The following is a 13,999-nucleotide window of genomic DNA, read 5'->3' as shown; positions in this document are numbered from 1 at the left end:
GTTAATAAAGTTGGCATATTATTTTGTTACTAGTTTTTAATATGTACATCAAACTTTGATGATTTTTACCAAGGGGTGTTTGCTTTAGATAATTACTATAGGGGTTTCTATACCCCTCTATACGACATTTTCGTCATACGATGCCCACACTGAAACAAATTAAAATTGTAGGACGAGGGTCTGTTGTATTACCTTTTGTGTTTATTATTTTTTAAATATCTTTAAAAGCTAATTTTTTACCACTGGATATTCTTTTAATTTGCAATTTTCAAATGGGCAGTTTTTATTTCAAGTATGCCGTTACACTCGTATTTACGGCTTTGGTAAATGTGTAAAAGCAACATGCCCTTATGGCACACTAGACTGCCCGGTACTAGTGATTATCATAAGTGTCCTATTACCTGCTAACGTTTCCATGGATACACACAAAAAATAGTAGAATTATCATCAGAACAATAAAAACGCGTATGGATGTAAATATTATACTTCATAATAGAAATATGATAACTACAAGCGTATAATTTACAGCCTCATCTACTAATAATCAGTCTGCTGCCGCAGTGACATTCAATATTTGAGATAAGTTTCAACGAAGCAAAAACAGAGAAAATTTTCAGAGATTAACAGATGTGCACTCGATCTAATAAAAATATTATTGTCCGACTTCCATGTCAACCAAGATACTCTACATGTATATACAATATATACATGTATAGATACTATACATGTATATACAATATATACATGTATATATACTCTACATGTATATACAATATATACATGTATAGATACTCTGCATGTATATACAATATATACATGTATAGATACTCTACATGTATATACAATATATACATGTATAGATATTCTACATGTATATACAATATATACATGTATAGATACTCTACATGTATATATCGTATATACATGTATAGATACTCTACATGTATATACAATATATACATGTATAGATACTCTACATGTATATACAATATATACATGTATAGATACTCTACATGTATATACAATATATACATGTATAGATACTCTACATGTATATACAATATATACATGTATAGATACTCTACATGTATATACAATATATACATGTATAGATACTCTACATGTATATACAATATATACATGTATAGATACTCTACATGTATATACAATATATACATGTATAGATACTCTACATGTATATACAATATATACACTCCCACATCAATGAATCAGGTTATGTAAGCTTACTAATTCATCAGAAAGTGCATGGCCAAGCAAAAAGTTGTAGGAACAGCCATAATGGGGCTTTCAAAATATTTATATAACAAAATTTAATGGCCACAAGCGGTAGGCGAGGAGGCTCTTGCATCCTCAATCAGATACCCTGCAGGAGTGTTTATGAGACTCACTTTTCAACTCCAATAGAAATATTCACCTCTAGACCTCGTCTATCAAGTAATGGTGAGTTTAATATTACATGACCTTTCATATAGCGAGTGATGTTGGTGTCACATGTCTAACCATAGGCTATGCTCCCTCCATGATGTCCTTGTATACTGATTGGATGTGTAGTCACCAGTCAAATTGCTAGCAACAACTCCGGTTCAGCACAAGACAGCTATTACGTATTCAGCACAAGACAAAGATGTTTATACAATTCCCATCTCTGGTAAAAGACAACTGTACGCAGAACCCACTCGCGAGTGGCTAGTCAGCGCTGACTTCCGCAACAGCTTCAACCAGAACCTCTGAGCATGTGGCAATGGTGTCCTTTCAGTACTTAGCAAAACGAGACTAAAATGTGCATAGAGTAATTTAATAAAATCATAGGATACCAACATTGTTTGCCTAAACATTTATATTAACATGCGCTATCTGATTGTTATGACAAAATAAAAAAAGACTAACAAGATGATCTAGAAAGACGTCAATGATGAGCAGTCCGTGTACATGTGTACCAGCAGCTAAAGACTTTCTGTTTGGGAGCCTTGATGGAGAGATATTATACATTGTCAGTAATCATAAAATATTGGTATGGGTAAAGCCTATAGACTGAGGTGAACTACAGGCTGCCTCCTAGAGACAGCGGCTGACCATAGTGACAAACCTATACGTAATAAGTAAAAAGAATATAAATAAAGAAACTAAAGACATTGTAAAGATACAAAAATCAGATTTCAAATGATTGTTCACCGGCACAAATATGGAATGAGCAGAGTTTATAACTCTAAGACCAGTTTAACTGTACTTGTCTGAAGTTGCCCAGTTTAACTGTACTTGTCTGGAGTTGCCCAGTTTAACTGTACTTGTCTGGAGTTGCCCAGTTTAACTGTACTTGTCTGGAGTTGCCCAGTTTAAATGTACTTGTCTGAAGTAGCCCAGTTTAACTGTACTTGTCTGGAGTTGCCCAGTTTAACTGTACTTGTCTGGAGTTGCCCAGTTTAACTGTACTTGTCTGGAGTTGCCCAGTTTAACTGTACTTGTCTGGAGTTGCAAATGACGAGTTGGGAGCTGATATAAAGCTATTATCATGGCCTAACTGATCGTAGCCCTGATAGGAGACACTAGAGGCGTGGCTACCAGCAGATTTAGCATCATACGCATCCTGCACATCCTTTCGGTAAACTATGATCTGCAAAATTGGGTCTTTTCTAATCGTTGAACAGGCCTTCTCATGAGTAATCATAGTGAAGTCTATTCCATTGACCTAAGGAGCAAATAGAGAACAAATAGACCCTACATACGTGACAATTTGAGCAGAAGAGCTCAGGGATATCCACAATAACCTGGAAGCAGGTAAAACTAAACCCGCGTAAGGGGAATTTTAGTAAACAAAATAACACATAATGCAGAGCGGAATTATTATGCAACTACATGCAGCTTACAGCACATCTAACCAGTATGACTCAACAAGATGCCGCAAGAAAATCATATAATCAAACTCCTGCATGGCATGGAAAGTGATAACTCATACCCAAACCTCAAGCTTTTGAAGTGCCCAGAAATGATTCTGGCTAGAGATTTTGTTAGATTGCTATCATAAAGCTTAAGTTAAGCTAACTTTGCGCTATCTATTCTAATATAGCTAAATATTCTAATACAAGTAATTCGTTTGTTTAACGATTTATTACATAGCCATAGCTCAGGCTTATATAAACTAGGTCTGGAAGGCAACAGTGCAATACATACTATGAGAGTGAATAAACCACATCTTGTGTTATTATTCATACAGGTAACATTTATTACTGTTATACTTTCCTTGTTGTCTCTACATGTTAATGCAATACATACTATGAGAGTGAATAAACCACATCTTGTGCTATTATTCATACAGGAACATAATAGAAGTTATTGGCGACAAGGATGGGATATTCTTGAGCAGTACAACTGAGATTCTTACAAGAATATAACCCGGAACCTATACAGCATTCGCAGTGTATACAAGTATGTCTTCGGAAGTGGATAAGTTAATTGAAGTAATTACAGCTCAACACCAAAAGATGGAGGAGCAACAAAAAGCTCATCAAGAACAACAACAAGCTTATCTGGAAGAAAATAGGAAACTCATGGAACTACTGGTGAAAGGTCAAACCGAGACAGCAGCTAAGCTAGCACCATCGGCAGCCTTACCCAAGTTTTCAGAGTATGATCCAGCTACCGAACTATTGACTGATTACATGAATCGATATGACACTTTTGTAGCAGCTCACTCAATACCTGAAGAAAGAAAAGCTAACGTGTTCTTAATTAATCAGTCACCTGTTCGCTACAAACAGATCAGCAACATGGCTGACCAACTGGAGACTCCAAAACTTATAAATGAAGTTACCATGGAGGAAATAGATAATTTCTTAAAAGAACAATATGATCCCACACGATTTTTAGTATGCAAGCGTTATAAATTCTGGAGTACTATGAAAAGGAAACCTGGAGAAACTATTCATGAATTAGCAAATAGAATTAGACAGGAAGCGACCACATGTGACTTTTCTAATATTGATGACCCATTAGATGAAGCTATGAGAACACGGTTTGTCTGCTCAGTAAATAATGAAGCAATTCTCAAAGCACTGTTCAAAGTAAAAGAAACTGAGCTATCTTTTAAAAGAGCTATTGAAATTGCGACAGAAAGAGAGGATGCAGCCAAGATAGCCAATGAAACCGTATATGGAGAGCAACAAAAAGTCAACAAGGTACAACCAGATCATAGAACTAAGACACCAACAGGAACTTCAAACTACAAAGAAGCAAGACAGACAACTTCCAATTGCTACAGATGCAATAAAACTACACATACTGCTAAGGAATGTCCATACAGATCTGCTACATGTAATTTTTGCCAGAAGTTAGGACATTTAGGAGTTGCCTGCCGAAAAAGAAAAGCAACTACTAATAAAAGGCCTATAGCACAGAAATCTACACCAAAACAACAGCTTAAAACTATTCGAAGAATACATATGGAACAACTTCAAAAGAGTATTGAGATAGAGGAACAGATCGTAGAGATGGAGTTAGATACAAGAGCCTGTGACAACTTCATCACTGAGGAAGTCTGGTGTAAACTTGGAAAACCTGTACTCTCTACAACAACGACAAACTACGAATCTGCTTCAAAACATCCGATTGAAGTAATTGGACAGTGCCAGCTGAATACTAAAACCGTAAAGGGAAATCATATTGCTTTAAACTTTGTAGTTAGCCAGGTTCCAAATCTCAACCTGATAAGAAGAGGAGCAATCAAACTATTGGGGATATCAATAGACAACCTGCGCAGTCAACAAACTACTACGACTTGTAAAATAGTAGACCAGGAAACAGCTGACAAAAGTCTACAACAATCTTGCGAGCAACTCTGCAACGAATTTCCTGATCTATTTACCAACGATCTAGGCTGTCTAAAGGATTACGAGCTAGAAATAAGATTCAAAGCAGATGCAAAACCAGTGTTTCACAAAGCTCGACCTGTGCCATTTGCTATTCAAGATGAATTAAATCTAGCCTACGAAACTGGAATTCAAAAAGGAATTTGGAAACCAGTACAGTTTAATCAATATGGTACGCCGGTAGTTCCGGTCAGGAAAGCGCAACTTTCTAACAGTCATCAAAAATCGATCAGAGTATGTGGAGACTACTCGCAAACAGTCAATCCACAATTAGAGACTCACCGACAGCCTATACCTCTACCTGAAGACTTGATAAACAAGTTAAAAGGAGGATACGGATATACTAAAATTGATCTAGCTGATGCATACAACCAAATCCCCCTGGAACCAAACAGTCAGAAAAAGCTTGCTTTTAGCACTCAAAAAGGAGTACTACTACAGATGAGACTTCCGTTTGGAATCAGTTCAGCACCTGGATATTTTCAGGAGATAATGGAACAATTGACAGCTGATCTACCAGGGGTAGCTGTATATTTAGATGATATACTGGTTAGTGGTACTGATGCTACAAGTCATTTACAGAATTTGCGACAACTACTTGCAAGACTGAATGAGAAAGGTTTACGATGTCGTAAAGAAAAATGCCATTTTGCTCAACCCTCGGTAGAATATCTTGGTCATAACCTTTCAGCAAAAGGAATTTCCAAAGGACTAAAAGCAGATGCTGTTAAACAGATGCCTGCACCTACTAACATAAACAGTTTACGTTCATTCCTTGGATCAGTACAGTTCTACAGCAAATTCCTACTTAACCTATCAACGATTACAGAACCATTACATCAGCTAACTAAAAAAAATGTGCATTGGAAGTGGAGTGCAGAACAGGAAACCAGTTTTCTTCAACTAAAGCAACTGCTGACTGCTGACACAGTTCTTACACATTTCAACTCGAAACTGCCTATAGGAATAGCATGTGATGCTTCCGAAAAAGGAATTGGAGCTGTCTTATTTCACAGATATGAGGATAATAGTGAAAGACCTATTATGCATGCTTCTAAAACATTGACGGCGACCCAAAGAAAATATGGTCAGATTCAAAAAGAGGCACTAGCTCTCATATTTGCGTTGAAGAAATTTCACCAATTTCTCTATGGCAGGAAATTCACCATCATTACTGACCATCGAGCATTGATATCTATGTTATCACCTAACAAAGGAACTCCTGCACTTGCTGCTAACCGATTAGCAAGATGGGCTCTCTTACTCAGTCAATGTGAATATGAAATTGAATATAGAAAGACTAACAAACATGGGAATGCAGATGCTCTTAGTCGGCTACCTGTTGGACCAGATGTTGAGTTTGACAGAGAGGAAGGCGATGTTGACGTAGACATCATTTACACTATTAAAACTATTGGAGCTCAACTTAACCCTACAGATCCAGGAGTAATAGTCAAGGAATCTTCTAAAGACATTGTTATCTCTACAGTCATGAGATATACAACAGAAGGATAGCCACATCGAGAGGAAGCAACTTCAGCTACTTCTAAAATCAAAGAATTTAAAAAGTTAGAAAACTCACTATCTGTGTGTAATGGTTGTCTACTCTATGGAAACAGAGTAGTAATTCCTACCAGCTTACAAAAAGAAGTATTGAAGATATTGCATCTCGGACATTTTGAGATACAAAGGATGAAGCAGCTAGCACGCACAGCAGTATACTGGCCTAGAATGGATGCTGACATTGCGGAGACAAGCAAGTTGTGTACATCGTGTGCTGAAAATCAGAGACTACCTTCAAAGTATCCTGTACATCCGTGGATGCTACCAGAGAAACCATGGAGTCGTTTACACTTAGATCATGCTATCAACTTTATGGAAAGTAACTGGCTAGTTCTCACAGATGCTTACACTAAATATCCTTGCATTCACAGGACCAGTTCTACATCGACAAAATCAACTACTGATCTTTTAGATCAAGATTTTTCACACTTTGGCTATCCACACACATTAGTTACAGACAATGCTACTACCTTTAAATCAGAAGAGTTTCAACAGTGGTGCAAAGAAAGAGGAATTACACATTTATCAGGAGCTCCTTATCATCCTGCAACAAATGGAGCTGCTGAGAGAATGGTGCAATCGCTTAAACAAGCTTTGAGGAAGTCTACCCTACCACCTAATGCAGCATTATTAGAATTCCTGATGCATTATAGAAGAACACCTTTAGAGACTGGATATTCACCAAGCCAACTGCTACATGGAAGGCAAATCCGATACAAAATTGACACAATTATTCCATCACCAGCCCATTCGGCTAAAGGAAAACAATCTAAAAATACACAGCTTCTGAATGACACAGTAAACAAGATTCACAGCTATCAAGTTGGAGATCCATGCTATGCGTTATACTGTGGCCCTAGAAGATCTAATCAGCCTCGATGGGTTCCAGCATTAGTGACTAAAGTCTATGGCCAGCGAAGTGTTAATGTTAGAGTATGGCCACGCGGGCCTACATGGAGGAGACATGTAGAACAACTACAACCTAGATTTAGTACAAAAGAAGACCTACACCCTGGAGATATATTTCTAACATCAGATAAAAATAGTGACAGGCTACCTAACCCGGTACCTTCCGAAGAACCAGTGCGTCAACCAAAGAGACCAAATCCTAGACATCCTCTACACAGTGATTATGGACCAGATAATCCACGTAGATCATCTAGAAGGAGACAGCAAACACAATTTTATCCGTAACGTTTCGTCTGTTCATATTATCTCCAGACTAGTGAGGAGGTGTTAGATTGCCATCATAAAGCTTAAGTCAAGCTAACTTTGCGCTATCTATTCTAATATAGCTAAATATTCTAATACAAGTAATGCTTTTGTTTAGCTATTTATTACATAGCCATAGCTCAGGCTTATATAAACTAGGTATGGAAGGCAACAGTGCAATACATACTATGAGAGTGAATAAACCACATCTTGTGCTATTATTCATACAGGAACATAAAAGATTTCAACATGTATACTTTTTATTAGTGAAACAACTGGAGCCATATATTCATATCGTATGTTATGTCCAGTGAAGAAGCACAGGAAGTCAAACAATATTTTCATCAACTGCCAGCATTTGACTCATCATGTAGTTTTCACATTGAAATAGTTCAAGTATATTTGGGGAGGTGGTACAAGCTAAAATAGCATCAAATAAAAGTGACTAAAAATAACTAAGTGAGTAAAAGTGAGTGAAAGTGACTAAGAGATATTGTGTACTCATACAGTCTACCGGGTGATGATGTGGTACATTGTGTACTTATACAGTGTACCGGGTGATAATGTGGTACATTGTGTACTCATACAGTCTACCATGTGATTTTGTGGTACATTGTGTACTCATACAATCTACCGGGTGATGATGTGGTACATTGTGTACTTATACAGTACCCCACATGATGTTGTAGTACATTGTGTACTCATACAGTCTACCGGGCGATGATGTGGTACATTGTGTACTTATACAGTCAACCATGTGATGTTGTGGCACATTGTGTATTCATACAGTCAACCATGTGATGCTGCGGCACATTGTGTACTCATACAGCCAACCATGTGATGTTGTAGTACATTGTGTACTCATACAAGCAACTATGTGATGCCGCGGTACAATGTGAACTCATACAGTCTACCATGTGATGTTGTGGTACATTGTGTACTCATACAGTCTACCGGGTGATGATGTGGTACATTGTGTACTTATACAATAACCCACGTGATGTTGTAGTACATTGTGTACTCATACAGTCTACCATATGATGTTGTGGTACATTGTATACTTGTACAGTCTACCGGGTGATGATGTGGTACATTGTGTACTTATACAGTCTACCGGGTGATGATGTAGTACATAGTGTACTTATACAGTCTACTGAGTGATGTTGTGGCACATTGTGTACTTATAAAGTCTACCAAGTGATGTTGTGGTACTTTGTGTACTTATACAGTCTACCTGGTGATGTTGTGGTATATTGTGTACTCATACAGTCAACCATGTGATGTTGTGGCACATTGTGTATTCATACAGTCAACCATGTGATGCTCGGCACATTGTGTACTCATACAGCCAACCATGTGATGTTGTAGTACATTGTGTACTAATACAAGCAACTATGTGATGCCGCGGTACAATGTGAACTCATACAGTTAACCAGGTAATATTTGTAATATAATTTTAATGGAAGATTTTGTAATATAATTTAAAAAATTGTAACTATGGCGATAAATCAAACATTGTCATTTGGTATGCCTCATTATTTATGCACCAATAAAACCGCCAAAATTACTCCTGTGGTGTACTGTGGACTTGTACAGTCAACCATGTGATACTTTAATATCATGAAAGGTGGTACAGAATATAGACATACCTGAAGTATCTTATCATGTGCAAGGAGACCAGCCATGTCTGCAGCAGATCTCTCTTCCACGTAAGTGATGTATATTCCCTACATATTGACATAGTTTTGCATAAAAATACCACTGCATAGCACTAGACATAGACATTTCCAAATGGCAAAACTGTACGTTACCTGGATATGAGCATATTATATATCAATAATGATGTACATATATTTCCTAGAAATAGTTCTACAGTATTACAAATAAATAATGAAGCATATTTTTAGAACTATGTCTATTACATATAAATAATGTTTAGTTACTTTACTAAAAATATGTCTATATATATATTTCTCAAAGCTTGTGTGTCTGCGTGTATGTCCAGCTATAGCTATTAAAAGCTTAGAATGAAGAATCCGTATCGCAGAAGATTTGATTTTGCACCTTCCCCCTCACCACTCAAATCCCTTACCAATTAAGCCACACGAGCTTGATGGATTCATTAGACCAGGGGTCAGCAACCTGCGACTCCAAAGCCACATATGGCTCTTTCATCCCTTCACTGCGGCTCCCTTTGACTGGATTTTTTTGCTTTTTTAACGTATGTTAAGTAATTCATAAAATATAGAAGTTTTATTACTAGATTTTGTGATGTAATTTAAAAAACTGTAATTATGGTGATAAATCAAACATTGTCACTTGTTATGCCTCATTATTTATGCACCAATAAAACCGCCAAAATTACTCCAGCTGGCATGACAATTCTTGATTTTTTTAACCCAAATAGGCAAACTATGGCGAATACTAAGGAAAGAAAAGTGACAGAGAAAAATAGAACATTTAATCCTATGTGTTCTGATTCAATTGCTTTCATTGCTGATGAGACTGGTTCACCAGTTTGCTTAATATGTAATGAGAAATTTGCAAACAAAAAGACAAATTTCGCAAGACACTTTCAAAATAAATACGCTGCCTTTGCAAAAAAATATCCAGAGCGAAATGAGAGAAAAAAGGCCATTTCGGAATTGATGTGTAAGGCTAATAACTTGAGTAAAAATCGCTGCATGAATGACATTTGCTGCAGTTAAAATTCAAGTTCAGCGTTTTGCTAAAAGGACTGAATTAAAAATGAAGTTGCAATTTTTCTTGAAAGTAATCTTATAAACAACGTAATATTTTCACGTTACGATCAAGTTATTATTAGCTATTTTATTGTTCTTTGCAAAACTGTAAATTGTTTTCTCGACAATTAAATCATTATACATGTCACACCTTTTCGTTTTATGGGGTAAACATGGTATAAAAGCATTAAAAGCTAAACAAAAACCTTACATGTAATATTTATATAATTTTTTAGTTAAAATATCAAAGAGTTTGTGGGTCCCATTGCGTTTTTTCCTGCAGAAAACAGGTCCAAATGACTCTGAATAAAAAAGGTTGCAGACCCTTGCATTAGGCGATACACGTCGTTATATGGGTGCAAATAGTTACCGCTGTCCATGACACTCCATGTAATGGAGAGCAGTTAGTTAAGTAGTTAGCTCTTATTAGTACACTTACTCAAATTAGCCATCGGCAATGTGCCAGGCTAATGACAAGTGGCAGGCAACTACATTACCTCTCATTGTTTTTAAGCTGATTTTTAATACCCGTGCAACACCGGGAATTCTGCTAGGTACATATAAAGAATAATGTGCATACCCTAGAAATATGTCTATTACCGTATATATTAAGAATGATGGATATTTCTTACATATAGGTATCGTACATATATATACATAATATGTATAATCTCTAGATATAGGCATATTCCATATTAAAAATTGTGTATATTTCCTAAATATATGTATATTACACAGGACTGTACCTACAAACAGATATCAAGAATTGCTAACTGCTCAAAGAACTTTAGCCGCCTTCTGTATGGTAACCAAGAGAACAGAAAACAAGACAAATTGTTAAAGCAGATACATGTAGAAGGATAGAGGGCCAGAGGGAATAAATAGATTGTGGCAGTTTACATTGATCCCAATCAGACCTTGACAATAATGATAAGTGGAATGACCTTGGCCCAACCTAAATATGTTACTGGCATACGTAAGCAGGCAGATGTTCAAAGCTTCTAATAGCTTGCTTTTAAAAAAAATTACATAAAAAACAAAGTTATTTGAAAATGCAAGCATTGTTCGCAGCATTAGAACCTTCAACTACCTAAACAAATACAGCAAAAATAAGTACCATAACAGAAGTTTTAAATAAAATATAAATATAATATATAGGATATATACCTTGTCCGGATAACCATGAGGACATCTTGATGGGTCTTGGTCAATACCACCCCCAATCCTAAATCCACACTTGAGCTGAGGCTTTCCGCTTGAGTCTAAAACAGGGCTGCCATACTTGTCAAATTCTTGCGTTTTCTGAAGAGTAAGAGGGATCTGAAAATGGGACAATCACATGTGAAATTTGAAAAAAAACAACTGTAAAAATTTGTCACGAATTTTGCTTAAAGGTTGACTTGCAACAAAATTCACATTACAGTTATTACATCAAGTCTCACTCTGCTGAGTTGCAGGTGCAAAATATGTGGAAATGTGATGACAAACTCTTAAAAGCTCAAAAACGAACAGTTAATCGCAGCCATCATGAAACTTAGAATCTCTTTTCAAAACGGCTCAAATTTGACAAAGATGAACGAGATGCCTTCCGTTTCCACTTTCATGCAACCTTATTCGTGGAAATATTTTCACAAATATACTTCAATCATTCAATAAAACCATGTCTATTGTTCTTACGCATCTAATTCATCATCCATGTAATTCTGTCATTTTGAGCACTAATATCTCAAAACCTACCATAAAAATTCGTTTAATTTTTTAACCTGCGCTAGAAGGGGTGCATATCATTCTCTGATAAATGTGACAAGCCTGTTGGTCACCTGTGATAGTAGAAAAATGCTGCAGAAATCATTTGCGCTGTTTGGCAGGAAGTATGGGTCACATGACCAAGCCGAAACAACTGTAAAGTAGCGAGCATCTATATTTGATACGGGCTCTTCGGTAAAACCCGAAGTGTTTGTCATAAACTAGTGCTACGAAAAGTTTAATATTGAGCCTTTTATTGGCCTTTTAATACACGTGAGAACATCCCGTGTCAAAACAATAACCAAATGGACTAACTACATCAGAGAAATAAACTGATTCCAATCTACGGCGGTTTCGTGATGGCGGCAACTACATGTTCGTTTTTGAGTTTTTAAAAGCTTGTAATCACATTTCCACATATTTTGCTTCTACAGCACAGCAGAGTAAGACATGGTGAAACTTTTGATACCAAATAACTGTAATGTGAATTTCGTTGCAAGTAAACCTTTGAGAATCTGTAGTCTTAGATTATGCAGAAACAATAAGCAGCTAAAAAAGGCTAGTAATATCATATGCAGGCCCCAGTGGTAGCCCCAGTTGGTATAGCTTACAGGCAAAAGAAATTGCTAAAAAGGCACCAACCTTGCTAGATATTATCATCCTGTAATAACACTACATGTAATAACGCTACATGGAATAACTCTACAAGTAATAACTCTACATGTAATAACTCTACACGTAATAGCTCTACATGTAATATCGCTACATGTAATAACGCTACATGTAATAACGCTACATGTAATGTTACATGTAATAACGCTACATGTAATAACTCTACATGTAATAACTCTACATGTAATAACTCTACATGTAATAACGCTACATGTAATAACACTACATGTAATAATGCTACATGTAATAGCTCTACATGTAATATCGCTACATGTAATATCGCTACATGTAATAACGCTACATGTAATAATACAACATGTAATAACACTACATGTAATAACACTACATGTAATAATGCTACATGTAATAATGCTACATGCTTGCAATGTATATCGATATTGTTTCTAGACTATACCATTGCTAAACGAGAGTTAGAGATCAATGCATTTGAGTATTTAGGTGAATCTAAACAAAACACGACTCGTAGATCAAATGTATACCCTCTCTATTTCATTGTTACAAGCTGAACATTTATATCCCGTATTGTTTATATTGTGAGCAAAACTATCGTATTTATATTTGAGTGCGCAAAATGTGTAAACTGATAAATGGAATAGCACTATAACTAGACAACAGCCAGAGGCGAATACACTGGAATGCTGCACTAAGACGATGCATAGAATACATACACCATAAATATTCAGTGGGTTGCCAGCAACATGCAGGCTCATCACGTCTCTATACTGATCTGCTCTGCAGTCTGAAAATAAATGGTAACATATCCTCTTATTCTTCTTTGATAATTAACAGACTTCATCGGCTGAAAGGGGAGTATTAATAGTTAATCAGCGATTATTTTGATCTAATTGTATTGCTCTCATTTTGTACCCAAATATAATGAATACATTCTTATCACTCAGCAAATCCAACTACACTGAATAGGGTGAGTTCCAACAATTGAAATGATAAAATAAATGCAAAAAATGATATAATATTGGTTGCTTTGTCTAAATTTTAGATATGCTTGTTTTGTAAATTTAGCCAAGAATTTAGCCAAATTTACAGAGAATATTCTATCTTATCGATAAAATAGGAAAATTCGCATGCCTAAGGTGTTTGCTAGGTGTATGCAAAACTGAAAAAATACAGCTAACAAAGGTGAAAATTTTGCATGACGTCTCA

The 13,999-nt window shown here is 36.2% G+C and overlaps 1 protein-coding gene across 2 annotated transcripts; it reads right to left on the bottom strand.

Moving 5' to 3' along the window:
• Positions 1–1,852: 1,852 nt before the first annotated feature.
• LOC137406299 (tax1-binding protein 3 homolog) lies at positions 1,853–13,573 on the bottom strand. Of its 2 annotated transcripts, XM_068092851.1 has the most exons (4): positions 13,507–13,573; positions 11,567–11,719; positions 9,308–9,385; positions 1,853–2,707 (listed from the first exon to the last, which is right to left on the bottom strand). In XM_068092851.1, the coding sequence occupies exons 1-4, from the start codon at positions 13,546–13,548 to the stop codon at positions 2,471–2,473; spliced, it is 510 nt and encodes a 169-aa protein (XP_067948952.1). In that variant the 5' UTR covers positions 13,549–13,573; the 3' UTR covers positions 1,853–2,470. The 2 variants fall into 2 exon arrangements, with proteins under 2 accessions (XP_067948952.1, XP_067948953.1); XM_068092852.1 differs by lacking the exon at positions 9,308–9,385.
• Between the last annotated feature and the right edge of the window lie 426 nt (positions 13,574–13,999).

Source organism: Watersipora subatra, chromosome 10, assembly GCF_963576615.1.
Source record: "Watersipora subatra chromosome 10, tzWatSuba1.1, whole genome shotgun sequence".
In the NCBI taxonomy this organism is placed as follows: domain Eukaryota; kingdom Metazoa; phylum Bryozoa; class Gymnolaemata; order Cheilostomatida; family Watersiporidae; genus Watersipora; species Watersipora subatra.
Note: the sequence above shows the minus strand (reverse complement) of the source record. Positions and strands in the feature narration are given on the sequence as shown.

What these genes read in the sequence shown, in the direction of transcription:
- LOC137406299 (XM_068092851.1), bottom strand. Translation starts at nt 13,548, where the DNA reads ATGAGCCTGCATGTTGCTGGCAACCCACTGAATATTTATGGT. An exon ending in CTCATGGTTATCCGGACAAG is followed by an intron (nt 9,386 to 11,566) that starts GTATATATCCTA and finishes GTCAATATGTAG; the next exon opens with GGAATATACATCACTTACGT. An exon ending in CACATGATAAGATACTTCAG is followed by an intron (nt 2,708 to 9,307) that starts GTATGTCTATAT and finishes TTTGCTCCTTAG; the next exon opens with GTCAATGGAATAGACTTCAC.